At 51.2% G+C, this 19,564-nt stretch overlaps 1 protein-coding gene across 4 annotated transcripts in view; it reads left to right on the top strand.

Moving 5' to 3' along the window:
* The window catches only part of LOC119717125 (uncharacterized), a 118,833-nt gene extending 100,333 nt beyond the window's left edge, over positions 1-18,500 (top strand). For 3 of the 4 annotated variants that reach the window (XM_072032321.1, XM_072032322.1, XM_072032323.1), the window contains 5 exons: positions 16,859-17,014; positions 17,166-17,267; positions 17,640-17,742; positions 18,004-18,063; positions 18,298-18,500. In XM_072032321.1, coding sequence (XP_071888422.1) covers positions 16,859-17,014; positions 17,166-17,267; positions 17,640-17,742; positions 18,004-18,063; positions 18,298-18,356 — 480 coding nt within the window. In that variant the 3' untranslated portion in view covers positions 18,357-18,500. Of the gene's footprint in view, positions 1-13,282; positions 13,924-14,185; positions 14,342-14,483; positions 14,642-14,778; positions 14,927-15,606; positions 15,745-16,165; positions 16,343-16,858; positions 17,015-17,165; positions 17,268-17,639; positions 17,743-18,003; positions 18,064-18,297 lie in introns of those variants that run through there. The other variant, XM_038180012.2, reaches the window with a different exon arrangement.
* The last annotated feature ends 1,064 nt before the right edge of the window (positions 18,501-19,564 follow it).

The raw sequence follows: 19,564 nt of genomic DNA, 5'->3' as shown, positions 1-19,564 counted from the left end.
TAACACATGGGGGGGTCATGAATGCCAGCTACCAATTATTAAACAAAACAAACCCAAATGTAACAAAACACTGTTGATTATGCTTTAGTATAAGGCCTTCATATTATGATGCTATCGGGAATCCTGGGGAGCCCTCCCGCACAAATGAGAACAGCCCTCTACATTGCAGTTGGGGAAAAGACATAAGGGTAACACTAACACAAGTCACTGGAGGTGGTAGGTGTGTGGGCACGGTTCCTAGTGGGAAGTGTCACCTATGTAATATCATGGAGAATGGAAAACAATCAACCGAGTGGCTAATCCCAGCCAACAACGCTAGGTGGGTTTGTTCGTCAGTGGGCGTAACTCCTTGTCTATCACTAAAACTCTTCAATGCGTCTCGTGATTTTTGTATACAGCTGATAATTATACCAAGGATTCTATACCACCCTGAGGATTGTATGTACACCCAGCACACAGTGGCAAGGCATCATCTGGAAAGACGGGAACTGTTCACGGCTCTAACTTTGGCCACCCTAATAATCCTGGGAGGAGCTAGAGTGGGGACCAGGGTAGCCTCATTGGTTAAACAAAATCAAGAATTTACTTCCTTACGCATTGCTGTGGACGAGGACCTGACCCAAATTGAACAATCCATCTCGGCCCTGGAAAATCTATCAGGCCGTTTTCAGAGGTAGTGTTACAAAATCGTAGGGGATTAGATTTGGTATTTTTTACAACAGGGCGGGCTGTGTGCAGCCCTGAAAGAGGAATGCTGTGTGTATGCTGATCACACTGGAGTGGTAAGAGATACAATGGCAAGACCCAGGGAAGGGTTGGAAAAAAAAAAAAAAAGGAAACGGGAGAATGAAGCCCAACAGAGCTGGTATGAATCTTGGTTTAATTATTCACCTTAGCTTACTACTTTATTATCAACAATAACAGGACCTTTGTTGTTCTTAATAATAGCACTAACTTTTGGACCATGTATTTTTAATAAATTGATTGCGATTGTAGAGGGACGTTTAGAAGCGGCACATTTAATGCTCATACATGCCAAATAAGAGCCATTAAGTACCAGCGAAGGAATCGAGGAAACATTAGTTCTTAGTAGCCAGGCATTGCAGAGCTTCAATGAACAAAATGAGTAACTAAAAGAAAAAGGAGGGATTGTAATACACCATAAATGTTTGCTCATTGCCTTTTGTACTATAAAAACAAGGAGTTCCGTTTGAGGAGCGGGAGTTGCGAGAGCTCCCTGCTGAAGTAAGGAGCTGTATAAGGCTTGGCTAGACACTATGAAAATTCTTTTGCTTAATGTAACAAAAAAGAGAAGCCCCTCCCCTTCTCTCCTTCTGCATCTCAGTTGCCTCTTTTGTTCAAAGACACTGTTGCAAAGCTCATGTAACCATCTCCTGGTAAATTGTTAACCTAGTGTATCAACATCCTGCCTTCCTGTCTCACTGGGCCAACATGACCAAATACAAAAAAAAAGAAGTTGAACCACAACGCCGAGGAAGACTATGGCCTTCATCTTCACGACCACCAGAGGGACAGAGACGGCCCCCCGGCAACAGTGCGCGCAGTCGCAGAATATACCAGGATGTGCTGCGTAATCCCGGAATTACCAAGATATAAAAAGGGACCCTGGCGGGGGTGAGGTGCGCACTGTTGGCGGAGCCGGGACTCCCCGGCCGCCCAGGGCTGTTTTGCTTGCTGTTGGCTTACTCGATAAATTCCTTTCTATTATTAGTGCAATGCTCTCTGAAAATTAATTAAGGGGGCAACTTATAACACTGGGATGAAAAAAGGGTTTTGTGGTTGTAGAGTACGTGGTAAACACAAAATTTCAAGGATATGTGTGGAAAAATAAGGGATCAAACCCCGGCCCCGTTTGGAGAGAATAAAGTTTTAGTTTGGTATATTTTGTTTTGAGACGATAAAGTTTTGAGAGGATAAAGTTTTGAGAAGACATCCTTTTACTTCGGTCAAGATTGATTTGGGGAAAATCCAGCCTTTTCACCTCAAAAGCTCCCTTGGAGGTCAGAAAATCTCCTTAGACCGTGCCCGGAGGAGTTTAAAAGGTTTAGGGGTGCGCTTTCATGAGGCGCTGCTCCAAACTAGGGGGAGAGATCTTTCCAACCTTCAAGATTTTATTTTTTCAGGCTAAAAATACTCTTTGCTTAAGGGACTATAAAATGGCTGCCCTTCCTCAGGGCCCCTCAGCCTCCCTCCTGCACCGGGAGGGGGGACCAAGGCTGGGCCCTCCTTTTCGGGGTCTCCTGGGCCGGGTGTTGCCATTGTTGGGGTCCCGTCATCGGGATCCCTTTGTGACTGGGAGTTCCCTTTGTGACAGGCAGCTCTGCTCCTGGGGCTCACTGCAGAACATCACCGGGAGTGAGGGGAAAATTAGAAAGATCATTGAAAGTGAGTGAGGGGGGATGGGACGGAGGCCAGGGGGGCACAGCGGGGGGCTGTGGGGCGCTCGCAGCGGCTCTCCCTGTGTTCCTCCCGGCCGGGGGGCTCCTGGAGGGGTCTTCCCGGCCTGAGCAGAGGCTGCAGCCTCTCTGCGTCCTCCCGCAGTCCTGGAGCCCATGATGGACGACGTGGAACCCTTGGTGCGTGAAGAGACCGCCTGCTGCAACATCACCACTGGCTCCGGCGGCTGCTGGCCTCAGAGGCACAGGTGGAGGCTGAAGCTGGAGCCACAGCCTCCAGAGAGGCCCAAAAGCTCCGGATCTGAAGGGACCTTCAAGGATCCCCCACCTCATTTCTGGGGGGGGGGGCCTATCTCTCACCCCAGGGGGCTCCCCAGCACTCCGGGTATCTCCCCGTCAGTCTGAGGGGCTCAAACCATCCCGAGGAGCTCCGCAACACCCCGAGGGGACCCCTGCATTCAGCTTTTGGGACCAGATGACCCTGGAGGTCTCTTCCGACCCTAACGACTGAGGACTCTAATTAGCAGAAGCCCCCCCCGTTCCCAGAGCCCCCCCATTCCCTGACACGGCCTCCCCAGAAGCCACGGGCAGCCATCTCCCCTCAGCCCCTCGGTGCTCCAGGAGGGAGCACAAAATGGCCGCCCTCCCTCAGGGCCCCTCAGCCTCCGTCCTGGGGCTGCGCCGGGAGGGGGGGGGTGTGAGGCTGGGCCCCCTTTTGGGGTCTTCTTGACCAAAAAAATGGATATTGAAGGACTGGGGTGGAAAAGGGGATTTTGTGGTTTTACAGCATGCAGGAACACACAAAATGTCAAGAAGTTGCATGGAAAAAGGAGGGATCACACCCCAGCCCTGTATGGAGAGAATAAAGTTTTAGTTTGGTATATTTTGTTTTGAGACGATAAAGTTTTGAGAAGACATCCTTTTATTTCAGTCAAGATTGATTTTGGGAAAATCCAGCCTTTTCACCTCAAAAGCTCCCTTGGAGGTCAGAAAACCTCCTTAGACCGTGCCCGGAGCAGTTTAAAAGGTTTAGGGCTACGCTTTCATGAGGCACTGCTCCAAATTACGTGGAGAGGTCTTTCCAACCTTCAAGATTTTAGAATTCCAGGCTCAAAAAACTCGCTTTTTTGATATCCAAACACCACTTTTTTAAATCCAAGCCTCCCTTTCCAGGACCCCAAAACCTCACTGCATGCTTAAACCCTCCTTTTTCACACCAAATCCCATTTCCCAGTGCGAGGGGACCCAGTGTTTAGGGTCCGAAACCTCATTTGTGGGTTTCAAAACCTTTTCTTTCAATTCTAAGCCCATTTCTGAGGGCTCAAGGCCGAGCCTGGGGGAAAACCTGAGGGGGGGGGGGGGGGGGGCGGAGGGGTTGGGGGATTTTGCTGCCTTGGGGGATTTGGGGGAGATTTAGGGGTTTTCAGGCGTTCTGGGAGGCTGACGAGGGCGTGAGGTGGGGGGGCTGAGGCCTGTGCCCCCGTGTTTGGGGTCTCCAATTAATTAAACAATTAATGAAGATCTTAACGAGAATGGGCCCCACCACTGGGCCAACACCACTCCCGACCAGCTCGATTTCACCACCGCTCTCTGGGCCTGGCCACCTGGCCAGTTTTGAACCACATTTTGAAAGAAAAACATGCTTTTTTTTGGTGAAGCGGGTACTTGTCACAGCCCTGGGCTGCAGCTTCTCCAGGAGAATACTGGGGCAGGCCGCACCAAAGGCTAAGCAGAGGGCATCAGCAGCCCTTCCCTCAGCCAGCAGGGACACGGATTGGACTAGATGATCTTCTGAGGCCCCTCCCGATCCCCCAAATTCTGTCATTCTGTGACATTTTGTCATTCCGTGTCAGTCGGTGGCAGCTGGGCCCTGGCGGCTTTCTCAGCTGCCTCAAGCGGCCTCGCTGCAGGAAAAGCCCCGCACGCCTCGATCTCCCGCTCTGTGGCATTACACAACTGCCTGGGAGGGCAATTGGGGTGGGGAGAGGGTAATTAAGGGGGGTGCTAATTGGAATGGGGGAGGGTATTTCATGAGGGGGGTGGAATTGGGATGCAAAATGGCGGCCTCGCCTATCGAAACGGTGGCTGCACCACATGAGATGTCGGCCTCGCCTCACAAAATGGCGGCCTCGCCTCACAAAAAGGTGGCTGCACCACACAAAATGGCGGCCTCGCCTCACAAAAAGGTGGCTGTACCACACAAAACGGCGGCCTTAACTCACAAAATGGTGGCTTCGCCTCACAAAATGGCAGCCGCTCCAGGTGACAGGCTCAGAGCTCCCGCTGGGGGCGTTGGGATTCCCTGTGGGGCTCCGTTTGCTCTGGGTCCTCGGGGCTTTCCTGGGGGGCGCACAAACCCCGGAGCTGCAGCCCACTTTGCAGATCCCGTCCTGGTGGGGAGCCCCCGGGGTGAGGAGGAGCCCCCCGGGCAGGAGAGCCCAAAAGGGAGCCCAGCTTCTGCTCCCCGTCACGGGGCAGGAGGGAGGCTGAGGGGGCCCTGAGGGAGGGCGGCCATTTTGTGCTCCCTCCGAGCTTTGCTCTGGGGTCTTGGGGCTTCCCTGGGAGTGATGTGGAGCCCCCCAGGGTGACGGGTGGCCCCTCAGATTGGTCGGGAGCCCCTCAGCGTGACGGGGAGACCCCCATGGTTGTGGGGGGACCCTCAGGGTGAGGGTGTGGGCCCCGGGGTGAGGGTCCCCCAAGCCTGGGGTGGGGGATCCTTGCAGGTCCCTTCAGCTCCAGAGGAGATCTGGGAGCAGAGCCGCCTGTCACAAAGGGAACCCCTGCTCACAAAGGGACCCCAATGACGGCACCCACCCGGCCAGGAGACCCCAAACACGGGGGCACAGGCCTCAGCCCCCCCACCTCACGCCCTCGTCAGCCTCCCAGAACGCCTGAAAACCCCTAAATCTCCCCCAAATCCCCCAAGGCAGCAAAATCCCCCAACCCGTCCGCCCCCCCCCCCCCCCCCCTCAGGTTTTCCCCCAGGCTCGGCCTTGAGCCCTCAGAAATGGGCTTAGAATTGAAAGAAAAGGTTTTGAAACCCACAAATGAGGTTTCGGACCCTAAACACTGGGTCCCCTCGCACTGGGAAATGGGATTTGGTGTGAAAAAGGAGGGTTTAAGCATGCAGTGAGGTTTTGGGGTCCTGGAAAGGGAGGCTTGGATTTAAAAAAGTGGTGTTTGGATATCAAAAAAGCGAGTTTTTTGAGCCTGGAATTCTAAAATCTTGAAGGTTGGAAAGACCTCTCCACGTAATTTGGAGCAGTGCCTCATGAAAGCGTAGCCCTAAACCTTTTAAACTGCTCCGGGCACGGTCTAAGGAGGTTTTCTGACCTCCAAGGGAGCTTTTGAGGTGAAAAGGCTGGATTTTCCCAAAATCAATCTTGACTGAAATAAAAGGATGTCTTCTCAAAACTTTATCGTCTCAAAACAAAATATACCAAACTAAAACTTTATTCTCTCCATACAGGGCTGGGGTGTGATCCCTCCTTTTTCCATGCAACTTCTTGACATTTTGTGTGTTCCTGCATGCTGTAAAACCACAAAATCCCCTTTTCCACCCCAGTCCTTCAATATCCATTTTTTTGGTCAAGAAGACCCCAAAAGGGGGCCCAGCCTCACACCCCCCCCCTCCCGGCGCAGCCCCAGGACGGAGGCTGAGGGGCCCTGAGGGAGGGCGGCCATTTTGTGCTCCCTCCTGGAGCACCGAGGGGCTGAGGGGAGATGGCTGCCCGTGGCTTCTGGGGAGGCCGTGTCAGGGAATGGGGGGGCTCTGGGAACGGGGGGGGCTTCTGCTAATTAGAGTCCTCAGTCGTTAGGGTCGGAAGAGACCTCCAGGGTCATCTGGTCCCAAAAGCTGAATGCAGGGGTCCCCTCGGGGTGTTGCGGAGCTCCTCGGGATGGTTTGAGCCCCTCAGACTGACGGGGAGATACCCGGAGTGCTGGGGAGCCCCCTGGGGTGAGAGATAGGCCCCCCCCCCCAGAAATGAGGTGGGGGATCCTTGAAGGTCCCTTCAGATCCGGAGCTTTTGGGCCTCTCTGGAGGCTGTGGCTCCAGCTTCAGCCTCCACCTGTGCCTCTGAGGCCAGCAGCCGCCGGAGCCAGTGGTGATGTTGCAGCAGGCGGTCTCTTCACGCACCAAGGGTTCCACGTCGTCCATCATGGGCTCCAGGACTGCGGGAGGACGCAGAGAGGCTGCAGCCTCTGCTCAGGCCGGGAAGACCCCTCCAGGAGCCCCCCGGCCGGGAGGAACACAGGGAGAGCCGCTGCGAGCGCCCCACAGCCCCCCGCTGTGCCCCCCTGGCCTCCGTCCCATCCCCCCTCACTCACTTTCAATGATCTTTCTAATTTTCCCCTCACTCCCGGTGATGTTCTGCAGTGAGCCCCAGGAGCAGAGCTGCCTGTCACAAAGGGAACTCCCAGTCACAAAGGGATCCCGATGACGGGACCCCAACAATGGCAACACCCGGCCCAGGAGACCCCGAAAAGGAGGGCCCAGCCTTGGTCCCCCCTCCCGGTGCAGGAGGGAGGCTGAGGGGCCCTGAGGAAGGGCAGCCATTTTATAGTCCCTTAAGCAAAGAGTATTTTTAGCCTGAAAAAATAAAATCTTGAAGGTTGGAAAGATCTCTCCCCCTAGTTTGGAGCAGCGCCTCATGAAAGCGCACCCCTAAACCTTTTAAACTCCTCCGGGCACGGTCTAAGGAGATTTTCTGACCTCCAAGGGAGCTTTTGAGGTGAAAAGGCTGGATTTTCCCCAAATCAATCTTGACCGAAGTAAAAGGATGTCTTCTCAAAACTTTATCCTCTCAAAACTTTATCGTCTCAAAACAAAATATACCAAACTAAAACTTTATTCTCTCCAAACGGGGCCGGGGTTTGATCCCTTATTTTTCCACACATATCCTTGAAATTTTGTGTTTACCACGTACTCTACAACCACAAAACCCTTTTTTCATCCCAGTGTTATAAGTTGCCCCCTTAATTAATTTTCAGAGAGCATTGCACTAATAATAGAAAGGAATTTATCGAGTAAGCCAACAGCAAGCAAAACAGCCCTGGGCGGCCGGGGAGTCCCGGCTCCGCCAACAGTGCGCACCTCACCCCCGCCAGGGTCCCTTTTTATATCTTGGTAATTCCGGGATTACGCAGCACATCCTGGTATATTCTGCGACTGCGCGCACTGTTGCCGGGGGGCCGTCTCTGTCCCTCTGGTGGTCGTGAAGATGAAGGCCATAGTCTTCCTCGGCGTTGTGGTTCAACTTCTTTTTTTTTGTATTTGGTCATGTTGGCCCAGTGAGACAGGAAGGCAGGATGTTGATACACTAGGTTAACAATTTACCAGGAGATGGTTACATGAGCTTTGCAACAGTGTCTTTGAACAAAAGAGGCAACTGAGATGCAGAAGGAGAGAAGGGGAGGGGCTTCTCTTTTTTGTTACATTAAGCAAAAGAATTTTCATAGTGTCTAGCCAAGCCTTATACAGCTCCTTACTTCAGCAGGGAGCTCTCGCAACTCCCGCTCCTCAAACGGAACTCCTTGTTTTTATAGTACAAAAGGCAATGAGCAAACATTTATGGTGTATTACAATCCCTCCTTTTTCTTTTAGTTACTCATTTTGTTCATTGAAGCTCTGCAATGCCTGGCTACTAAGAACTAATGTTTCCTCGATTCCTTCGCTGGTACTTAATGGCTCTTATTTGGCATGTATGAGCATTAAATGTGCCGCTTCTAAACGTCCCTCTACAATCGCAATCAATTTATTAAAAATACATGGTCCAAAAGTTAGTGCTATTATTAAGAACAACAAAGGTCCTGTTATTGTTGATAATAAAGTAGTAAGCTAAGGTGAATAATTAAACCAAGATTCATACCAGCTCTGTTGGGCTTCATTCTCCCGTTTCCTTTTTTTTTTTTTTTCCAACCCTTCCCTGGGTCTTGCCATTGTATCTCTTACCACTCCAGTGTGATCAGCATACACACAGCATTCCTCTTTCAGGGCTGCACACAGCCCGCCCTGTTGTAAAAAATACCAAATCTAATCCCCTACGATTTTGTAACACTACCTCTGAAAACGGCCTGATAGATTTTCCAGGGCCGAGATGGATTGTTCAATTTGGGTCAGGTCCTCGTCCACAGCAATGCGTAAGGAAGTAAATTCTTGATTTTGTTTAACCAATGAGGCTACCCTGGTCCCCACTCTAGCTCCTCCCAGGATTATTAGGGTGGCCAAAGTTAGAGCCGTGAACAGTTCCCGTCTTTCCAGATGATGCCTTGCCACTGTGTGCTGGGTGTACATACAATCCTCAGGGTGGTATAGAATCCTTGGTATAATTATCAGCTGTATACAAAAATCACGAGACGCATTGAAGAGTTTTAGTGATAGACAAGGAGTTACGCCCACTGACGAACAAACCCACCTAGCGTTGTTGGCTGGGATTAGCCACTCGGTTGATTGTTTTCCATTCTCCATGATATTACATAGGTGACACTTCCCACTAGGAACCGTGCCCACACACCTACCACCTCCAGTGACTTGTGTTAGTGTTACCCTTATGTCTTTTCCCCAACTGCAATGTAGAGGGCTGTTCTCATTTGTGCGGGAGGGCTCCCCAGGATTCCCGATAGCATCATAATATGAAGGCCTTATACTAAAGCATAATCAACAGTGTTTTGTTACATTTGGGTTTGTTTTGTTTAATAATTGGTAGCTGGCATTCATGACCCCCCCATGTGTTATTCTCAGCTATGTTATCATTCTCAGCTTTACCTGAGCTCGTAGGGCTGCCGAGGGTTGGCACTGTAGTATTTTCTGCAGGCTGGATTCCCTGGACACTTTCTGACAATACCTCATTTGGTCCTACTGCCTGGGGCCTATCGGCATCCTCCTTTTTATTAGTATGAGGCCTCCCCTATCTGTTCGGTGTTTGTAAAATCTGACACCTCACATTTTTCCTAGTACCCAGCTAGTATCGTCCAAGTTTGTTATATTTATATATAGAACCTTGCAAATTTCTTTATTTCCGTGGAAGGTTCCTGGATACCCTATACCATGCCCTCGCCACCCGGAACGGGGATCTGCTTGTCGGTTACAACCTTGCGGCCCATATCCCACTTGTAAAAATGTATCCCGACCAGCCCTGAGTGTCCAGTCCGTAGCAATGGTTTCACACCCCCGGTATGCACGATAATACACGTTCGGGCATTTACAGTACCCCTTTTCTGGGTTAGAACTTGGGCAGAAATAAAATCCTGATCGGTTTAAGCATGGCTGCACTGACACCAGGTCACTTAATGTGATGCAGAAACTGGGAGCACCCACTGTCGTTGTTTGCTGGATGACGAATTGATCCTCCCATCTGATCAAGCTCCATTTAAAAGGCTGATGGGGATGCGCAGACCCATAGCTGACCAAAACAATGATACTGACTCCCATGTATTGTAGGAGGTGGTCGGAGCCCATCTAAATCGTCGGCCCCTCAGTCCCCCACCGTTTTCACTTCTCTGCCTCGCTTGTCAGTTCGGTTGCAGCGAACTACAAGGTATTGGTTCTTCTTGGCAGCAGCAGTGTTCTTCAGGGGAACCTACTAGGGAGCCTTTGGAACAGGGCCTCCTCCCCTTCCCACGATACACAGATAATATACAATACTTATCGAGTCCGTCTTAGTGTCAGCTTCAAGTCGTCAGGGCCTGGAGCTGCCTCCCATTTACCTTCCCGGATTGGTCCTTTCACACGGCTGGCATGCGTCCATCCTTTCTCTGCAGTTCGAATAGCCGTTTCTGTGGTAAGCAAAACAACATAGGGGCCTTCCCCATCGTGGTGTTAAAGAAGTCTCTTTCCAAGTCTTAATTAGAATTGAGGGTGATCAAGTGGCAATTCCAAGTCATAGGGCATACCATATAGCTTTTCAAAAGGAGAAGTTCCTACATCAGTTCTGGGCTGTGTCCATATGTTTAACAGTGCAAGAGGTAAGCATTTTACCCAAGAAGCCTTAGTTTTGGCACAAGTTTTGTTAGTTGTTTCTTAATTTCACCATTCATTCGCTCTACCTTTCCAGAAGAGGAGGGGTGCCAGGGGCTGTGAAAATCCCACTCAATCGCTAAGGCCTGCTTTAATCCTTGCAGTAAAGCTTTACACCCATTCAGTCACGTGGTCAATTAGGACAAACAAGTAACTCAGTAAAGTCTACCTGTATACTTTGGAAAGGTCAAAGCCCTGGCTCCCGTCCCCCTCTAGATAGGTTACAGAAGACCTTTTTATTTACCCTTCGACATATAGTAGTACATCCTCTGCATGTGTGCTTCCCTAAAGTATATATTCCTACAAAGACATGCTTTCTTAGAACAACATCACACATTGCTTGCACCTCCCAATGACTCTTCTGATGGAAAACACTTAATATTTGCCTCATTATCACTTTATTCAGTATTTCTCTCCCATCAGGGAGTATCGATTTTCCTTAAAATGATCCACATATTTGTAACATTAATACCTCCTTGGGAGGTTGTAATTGCTCCAAAATCTTTAGAATTTACCCAAATAGATAGGTGGCCCTGTAAACCCCTGAGGTAAAATTGTCTACCTATACCGTCGCTTCCACCCCCATTTCAGGGTCTTTCCAGTCAGAGGTGAATATCCATGTATGTTTGCTCTCAGGGCCAGAGAGCACTCCATTAATAACACTGTTATTCCAGTCTAACAATTTACTAGTTGAATGCCCAATTTAATCATCAAATCCCTTCCCAACAAGTTAGTCTCTGCCTTGGATACATACAATAATTACCCAGTGATCATTTTATCCCCTAGTCTCAGCTTGGTATCCCCCCAAAGTGGCACTGTTATCCCAGTCCCTTCTACCCCCATCACATCTAGGGTTTCATTAGTTAATTTAATCCCTGATACTTTACAAGTCAGTAAGGACTTAGCTGTCCCAGTGTATTGGGTTTGATGGCAAGGTTCAAGGGGTGTGGGGGTGGGAAACTGCAGTGGCAGCCCCCGTGGAAAAACAAACAAACAAACACACAGAAACCTCCCCGTGGTAGATAAGGGACAATTTCATCTGGCCCTAAAGGGGCCCACTGCTGCCCAGAGCCAAGCCATAGCAACACAGTCCGTGCCTCTGTGAGAGCACATCCACGAAAACAAACAAACAAAGAAACAAACAAAAACCTGCTGCTCAACAGCAGCTGGGAGAGCGAGAAACCCCCCCACAGACACCAAAGTCAGTGCAGAAGGAGGGGGAGGAGGCGCTCCAGGCGCTGGAGCCGAAGCCCCCCTGCGGCCGCTGGAGAGGCCCCTGGTGGAGCAGGCTGTTGCCCCCTCCCCGATTCTTGGGAAACTGAACAAACACCACAGCAAATATGCAAATATACCAAAACTTCTAGACTGTTACTTAGATAATGCCTACATCACCTTTCCCTGCTCATTCAACTTCGAATACCTTTAACACTTTCAACAAACCTTTTAACACTTCCTTTATCTTTCTCTAGCCTTTACTTTTCTAATGCCGACATCAAAGGCTCAGTCAGGGGCCAACTTAATTCCGTACCTTTTCCCTCCAAGATGCTGAAACAACATCAATATACAACATTTCATCCTGTTTTCCTTCTTTCCACAAAACAACATTGACTGTAATATGGTGTTATAATTGGTAGTTCCATTTAGGGGCCACTCTGCTCCATCCTCTAGTTTATAAAGTGGCCACCACTGATTACAATATTTGATAAGAGTTCTTTTACTTTCTGTACCCTTTCACCCCACTATATCCCTCCAATGTGTTAGTATACATCCTAGGGGGCTTTTCCTCGGGATTTCTTTGCTTTGAACTTTTCCTATTGTAATCTACAATGGTCAATATTCCACCGTTTTCCTAGAGGCTCTTTACTAGTCAATCCCAATCCCTCCAAAATCCACAATATATAGATACACAAGTAAAATCAGACCACTGTAAGTTAACTGCCTGTAGACTAGCGTCTAGCCAAGCGTTATACAGCTCCTTACTTCAGCAGGGAGCTTTCACAACTCCCGCTCCTCAAACGGAACTCCTTGTTTTTATAATACAAAAGACAATGAACAAACATTTCTTGTGTATTATGATTTAAAGATCAAACCCGAAATTTCCTTAAGTGGTATATTCTTTATTGCAGCGCTGGATGCACTGGGGATCCTTCCGCCTATCGTGCATGTTCGAAGTGACAAAATATCTCATATTTATACAGCGAAACAATGAATATTCAATTAGCACCCATACATATTCGTTACCTAACCCCACCTACCCTCCCTTCGTATGCTAATTAGCTTATCAGTCCTTGCGCTTGTGCAAAAGTCTTCCAAGAATTGTGGGCCGGGGTCTCCAGGATGTGGGCAGTGGTCTTTGGGAGGAAGGCCATAGGTCTTCCTCGTAATGCACTTCCTTAATCAGTCGTTTTCCAAGCTGTAAAAATGCTGAGTTGTCTTTCGGTTTAACTGAGGGTCGGCAGATAACAGGATGTCTCAGTTAACAAGACATAACAGACAGTTGACCCAAGTTATCTCAAGTCTCAGCCTGACTGAGTGTTAACGGATAATGGGATGTTTTCAAATAACAAAATGCTTAAACGTAACAGAAGGTCTACAGATAACAAGATGTTGTTTACTTTGTCCTTGCTAACTTTTAATCACAAGTTCTATTCTATCCTAAAGTGAGTTTATACAATATCATTCCACAAGTTTTATTCTATCCTAAAGTGAGTTTATACTATATCAATTACACAACTAATAATACACAATGCAATTGCTTCCAACTTGCTGACCAATGCCCAGCCCATCCCTGAGCACCCGCTCCCCCCACCCCAGCCAGCCCCCCCCTATAATTGTTCAGCATAACGCCAGATGGGATGGAATTCCCCTTTGGCCACTTTGGGTCAGCTGTCCTGGCTCTGTCCCCTCCCAGCTCCTGCTGCACCCCCAGCCTGCCCGCTGGCAGGACAGAGCGCGAAGCTGCAAAGTCCTTGGCTTAGTGTAAGCACTGCTCTGCGACAATTAAAACATCAGCGTGTTATCAACATTATTCTCAGCCTAAATGCAAAACACAGCACCACACCAGCTAGGAGGAGGAAAATTAACTCTATCCTAGCTGAAACCAGGACACTGCTCCAAAAGCCAGCCTTCATGGGGAGGGGACAGAGAACTGTGTTCTGGGGGATAGGCCTTCCCTGGGATGGCATCTGCCTACTTGCCTGGCTACAGGGTTGGCCTTGGGATTTGTGTGAAGGGACCCCATGGCTCAGTGACCCACTGAGGGCTTTGCTCCAGCTCTGGGAATCCCTAATGAACGTTGTGACTCCAGCCAGGAGTTCAGCAGTGCTGCTTCTGCTGGAGCAGTTGTCAGCTCCCAGAGCACACCAGCAGCTTTGCTTCCTGCAGGTGCTGCTATGCTTCACGAGCTCTCAGAACAAAGTTGGAAAGGAGAGAGCCATGGAGAGGATCTGGAGGCTGATTGGTTTCATTTCTACCCGTTTTCATCACGAGGTAAGGACACAGGCACCCTCCAGCCAGGCCGTCTGCCCTTCCCTATGTTCCAGGGCAGCCTGCAGCTCAGGGGTGCCTGTGAGGCAAAGCTGGCCACAGGTGGGGGCCGTCAGCACAGCTCTGCCCTGAAGGGAGGGTCTTTCTTTCTCCTTCCCCCTGATCTTCCCTCCCCAGGTGCTGCTCTCTGACTTATTGTGTCCTGTCTTTCCTCCCTTCCTTCCCTTCTCCCTTCCTCCCTTTCATCCTTTGTTTCCTTCCATAGCCAATTGGAAAATACTTCCAGTCTTCTCAGAGGACAACCATTGTCCTCAGGACACTTGAGACCATTAGAGACTGCTGCATCGACGACAACAAGAATCAGTGGGCCAAGTTCACGCTGGGAGTGGCCGCGAGAGACTCTGCCTCCTGGCTGATGGATGTAAGCAGCGGATTGCCCTGCCCTTGAGCCCTTTCATCCCTTGCTCACATCCTGCCTCTCATACCCAGCAGCAGTTCCAGTGGCAGCTGGGCAACTGGCTGCAGTCCAGCGGCAGCCACATTCTCTCCTGTGTCCCTTCCAGGTGGAAAGGATTCTGAGATTCCTCCATGAAAACCTGAAAAGGAGCGACAGCACATCTTTACTCCGGCAGAGCTTCTTCTTAGTACTGAAGGCACTGACTAAGCAGTTTCCCAGGGAAGCTCTCATAAGCGTGCTGACCAACCTTCCGCCACTTGACAGGTACCACCCCAACAGCTCCCTAAGCACACAGCGGGTCAGGGCCAGGGCTGCAGGATAGCCTGGGACCTGCGGGGCTTGTCTGGGTCACAGCTTTGTGGCCAGGGCAGCCCTGCCAACAGAGTGTTCTGGGCTTGCAGCACTACACTGGACATGTGGAAGGTGATGCTTTCCTTTCCAATGACTTCAGAGAAGATCTTGCAGGAGCTACAGAATGTTCTCCAGGACAAACGGGTGTGCGGGTCTCTGCAAGCCCGGCCTGTGCACACCAGCCTTCTTAAGTTTGCTGTGAGTAACCAGAGAACACACCTTGCTCCTCTTCAGGGCTGTGTGCGCTCCTCTGGGAGAGGCACAGTCCTCTCCCTACCCCATCCTCCCCAACCTGTCGCCTCTTCCAGGACTAAATAGACACAGCCCCTTAGGGCCAGCACCAGCCCCCCTACATCAGCCATACGGGGTCCCTGTGCACAAAGACGAAGCCTACCCCTTTACAGGCAGTGCTCACTTTTCTCCATCTCCGGCATCCCCCTACCTTGCCCTTCAGAATGGAAACCTGCAGCAGTGGCAGGGCCAGGGGTATTATCACAGCAATGGCTGAGGCTGGGACAGAGCCGTGGTCTTTGCACAGCCTGGGCAGGCTGTGAGGCCGGGGACAAGTAGCACCTGTAGCCTGCTTTGTGCCAGTTCATGCTGCTCTGTTGCTCCTCAGAGGCATGGCAGCAAGAGGCTGCGGACAGCCAGAGGGCAGGAGGAGCAGGCAAAGAAAAGGTGCCGCGTGGTGCCATGCACAGGGCACAGAGGGGCCCTGTTTTCTTCTGCAGGCACAGCTGCCCCAGGATGAGCATCTGGACAGGCACCTGGGTGCATGTCCCCCGCAGCCTGCCCTGAGCTGCCAGGGGAGCCAGGAGCTGCGTGGTGATGGGCATGCTGCAGGCTCTGCCCATCTCTCACGGCTGTGGTCTTTTCAGATGATGCATCCAACTGAACATGTACTATCGAATTTACGTGACCCAAAAAAGCTCCTGACGCTTCTGAGTCTTAACAGCCTGCCGATCCTCTGGCTGGTGCTCAGAGCCCTCGTCATGCTGTCGGAGACATCTCAGATGGTGAGTTGGACTTTGCCAAACAAAGCCCTGTTGGCAGCCTGGTGCTGGGACAGGAGGCAACACCATGGCTTGTCATTAGCTGGGAGTCAGGAGGTGGGGTGATGGTGGCGGTGGGGCCTGGTGGCTGCCTGTGCAGCGTCCCAGGAGCTTTCCAGATGGATTCCCTGGGGGACATGTGCAAAGCAGGCGACTCAGGGGGGGAAACGGAGCCCTTGCTCTCATCACCTCCCTTCCCCATGCCCTGCTCTCCCAGCTACTTAATCACCACATTCGTGGCCATTGCCTGATGGAAGGTTGCTGGTGAAATTCCCATGGCAGCTGCCAGGAAGTGAGCAGGAGGCTGGTGCTCTGGAACCAGAGCATCCTGGCCAGGGTGGCTGTCCACCTCTTGACTAAATACATACGGTGTCTTTCTGTACAGGTGACGGATGTGCAGGTCCTGCTGCCAGAAGTCATGGAGACTCTGCAGTATGAAAACACGCACATCAACATGAAGGCCCTGACTATCTTCAAAAATGTGATTCGTCATCTGGAGAAGAAGGAGGCCAGCCACATCGCTCTGGCACTGGCTGGGAGACTCCTGCCTCTGTTTAACGATGTAAGACTGCTGTTGGTGACTGAGCCCCGCAGACAGGCACCCTGAAATGGCATTGCCCTTTGGTCCAGGCCTGTGGGCAGCACTCAGGCAAGGCCTTCTCCTCTCTCTGCTCCTCCGGGCTCTCGTGGGCTGTCTTCTGGGCTCCGCAGTCCAGCAGGGCTTCTCGCTGTCAGGTATCCAACTCAGCACAGCCAAAAGTTCCCTGTGCTGGGGCAGAAAGGCAGAAGCTGAGGAGACAGAGTGTGCCCCAGAAGCCTTACCAAAGCCCTTTCCCAGGGGAGCTCTGCTTTGACATGGCTGGTGCAGCTACTAGCAAAAGTGGGCTGGCTTGTAGCACACTCCATGGTACAGGCACCCCGTGCAGGAAACCTGTTGCTTTGCCTTGTGCAGGCCTTTAGCTCCTTTGTTCCAAACATGAGGCTTCACCCTTCACATCAGCCACCCTACGGCCCTTGCTCCCCATGGACAGGGGGAGGCTGGCAGTTGGTGAAATCCTCCTTTTGCCCTCCCTAACAGGTGTCCAGTGAGGTGCGAGAATGCTCCATGCTCCTCTTCAAAGACTTGATGGAGTCTGTGCTGTGGTGGAAAAAAGGAGAAATGAAGAAGACTGTGCACAGGGCCATTATTCCACTGCTTTTCCGGATGAGTGACAACACTGAGAGTGTGGCCAAGGTACAGATTTCAGACCTGGCCATTGACGTGGGCACTGGGTGTGCTGACACCAGAGGGGTATTCTGGGCATGGCGGGGGCCAGGGCAGCAGGCAATCAGACACTTTAGGTATGTGTGTGAGGTGCCATCTCCCTGCCTCTGCTTCTCCACAGGTCTCTGCAGAAGTCCTACTTGCTTGTGCAAAGTTCCTGAAGTGGAAACAGCTTGAGCAGCTGGCTCAGACTGAGGACATCTCTAAGACTGGGGGGTACTTGGTAAGGAGAACCACACAGCCCCAGGCCCCATATGGACAAGCCTGTCTGACATGCCCAGGCTGCTCCAGCCCAGAGTCCCCCGCCTGCAGCTGCATCGTGGCTCCGTTCCCTCCAGCACAGAGCCCCAAGGGCTCTTCTGCAGGCCCCTCTGCCTTCCCCACCCCCAGCATGCGGGAGGAGACCCTAGCCCATCTGGGCCTTGGCAGCGGGACAGAACGGTCTCCTAACTCTTTCCAAACCTCAGCCCCACAGAGCTCCTGGCTGGGAGCTGGGGATGGCCTGGGGGAAAGGGGAAGGGGGGTGCTGGCAGGAGGGAGTTGTCCGGCTGGCTGGGGAGGGTCTGTGAGCTCTGTGCCCTTGTGCTTTCTCCAGCTCAAGCAGAAGAGGAGCAGGGTGGAAGGATACCTGCAGCAGAGCCTGACATACCTGTGGGATGATCAGACCAGCTTGCGACAGAAGGCTGTCAGATTCATCGGTGAGCCAAGGCCCTGCTTCCCTGTCTGGGCCCTGCCGTGGCAGCAAGGCCCAGCCCTGTGGGCCCTGAAGCCCCTGATTGTACCCCCAGGAGCCCTGTGCCTCCCTCAGCCCCCTGCCCATGCAGGTGGGCCTGGGGTGTGCCTTGCTCAGGTTCCTCCTTGGGCACTGTGCTTGCAGGGGGGCTGGGGGCGGGGGGCAGCGCCTGTCTATACCAGGGGCTGTGATGGGGAGCAGGATCTGACTGGTGCTCTTTTCCTAGCGTTTGCTGCAATGCACTCCAGGGACCTAGACAAAGAAGACCTGCATGTGATCATCACCTGTGAGTGAGGGCAGTGCTGGGGGTGCTGGGACCAAGTGACAGGGGGCAGAGCCCATGCAGTCTGCAGCCTTGTCCTGCTCCAGGGAAATGCTGCAGGGGCAAAGGGACATGCTAGCCGGACCTGTTCCTGCTGGCCCTAGAAGTATACGATGGGGTTGGCATGGTCCAGAGTGATGCTGGATGGTCTCTGTAGGTCAACAGGTTGCATCTCTGCTCTGTGTCTTTCTGTCGCAGTCCTCCAAATGCAATGTGACACCCATCCACTGATCCGTAACCTGGCAGCTGGACCATAGAGATCCTGCAACGTCAAGTACAGCAGCAACCCGCATCATCAAGATGGGCTAGGCTAAAAGCACTGCGCTGCTGGCCGTGAAAAGCCAGGGAGCCGCAAAGCTTCCCTGGGGAAGATCTCTCTGAATAAAACTGCAACTACACGACCAGTCCCTTGGTATCCTTCAGTATTTGTCTTATGTGGCCAGGTTTTGATAGGGGGGTTCTGCAGGGGCAGCTTGTGGGAGAAGAGCCCAGGGGATCACAGAATCACAGAATTTCTAGGTTGGAAGAGACCTCAAGATCATCGAGTCCAACCTCTGACCTAACGCTAACAGTCCCCACTAAACCATATCCCTAAGCTCTCCATCTAAACGTCTTTTAAAGACTTCCAGGGATGGTGACTCCACCACCTCCCTGGGCAGCCTGTTCCAGTGTCTAACAACCCTTTCGGTAAAGTAGTTCTTCCTAACATCTAACCTAAAACTCCCCTGGCGCAACTTAAGCCCATTCCCCCTCGTCCTGTCACCAGGCACGTGGGAGAACAGGCCAACCCCCACCTCACTACAGCCTCCTTTAAGGTATCTGTAGAGAGCAAAACTTGACTCAATGTAATGTAAAACTGGCACAGGCAGAAATCTCCCAAATTACAGATGTTCAAGCATATTAGATAGAGATTAGAGTGTGACTAGAGAGAAGTCTCAAACTCTTGTTATATACTCCAGTTTCTCTCCAAGGATTGAACGACTACCAAGTATTACCATGCCCGACTGGCTATAGAGGGAGAGAGAGGAAGCAAAAGACTTAGAAAAGCACCTTCCCTTCATAGCCCTCCCGCTCCCAAACTGGTGCTCAAGAAAAACTACTGACAGACCAAGGTTAACTGCTTTGGAAGGGCTGTGTGGGTGAACACATTGTCTTCAAGGTCAAGCTTTTTCCTGCTGAAACTGCCAACAATTATGCCAAATATAGCAATGCTTTTGCAATATGGATAGACGTCTTCCAGACTGAAACAAAAAAGTCTGACTTTTGTTTTTGCCTGTGCACAGACAACTAAGCAGGAAAGAGCAACGCTAAACAACCATGAGAGCCAGAATGCACACATACTGAAATAACGGTGACAGAAAGTGCTATAAGACAAAACAGAAATTACCTCCACTGAATCGGTTTTGTCACAGTCTTCCCAATGTTCGTAAATATATCGCTTAATCATTACATATACTTTCTCCAA

This window comes from Anas platyrhynchos, chromosome 38, assembly GCF_047663525.1.
Source record: "Anas platyrhynchos isolate ZD024472 breed Pekin duck chromosome 38, IASCAAS_PekinDuck_T2T, whole genome shotgun sequence".
Lineage (NCBI taxonomy): Eukaryota > Metazoa > Chordata > Aves > Anseriformes > Anatidae > Anas > Anas platyrhynchos.
This window is presented reverse-complemented; position numbering and strand designations above follow the sequence as displayed.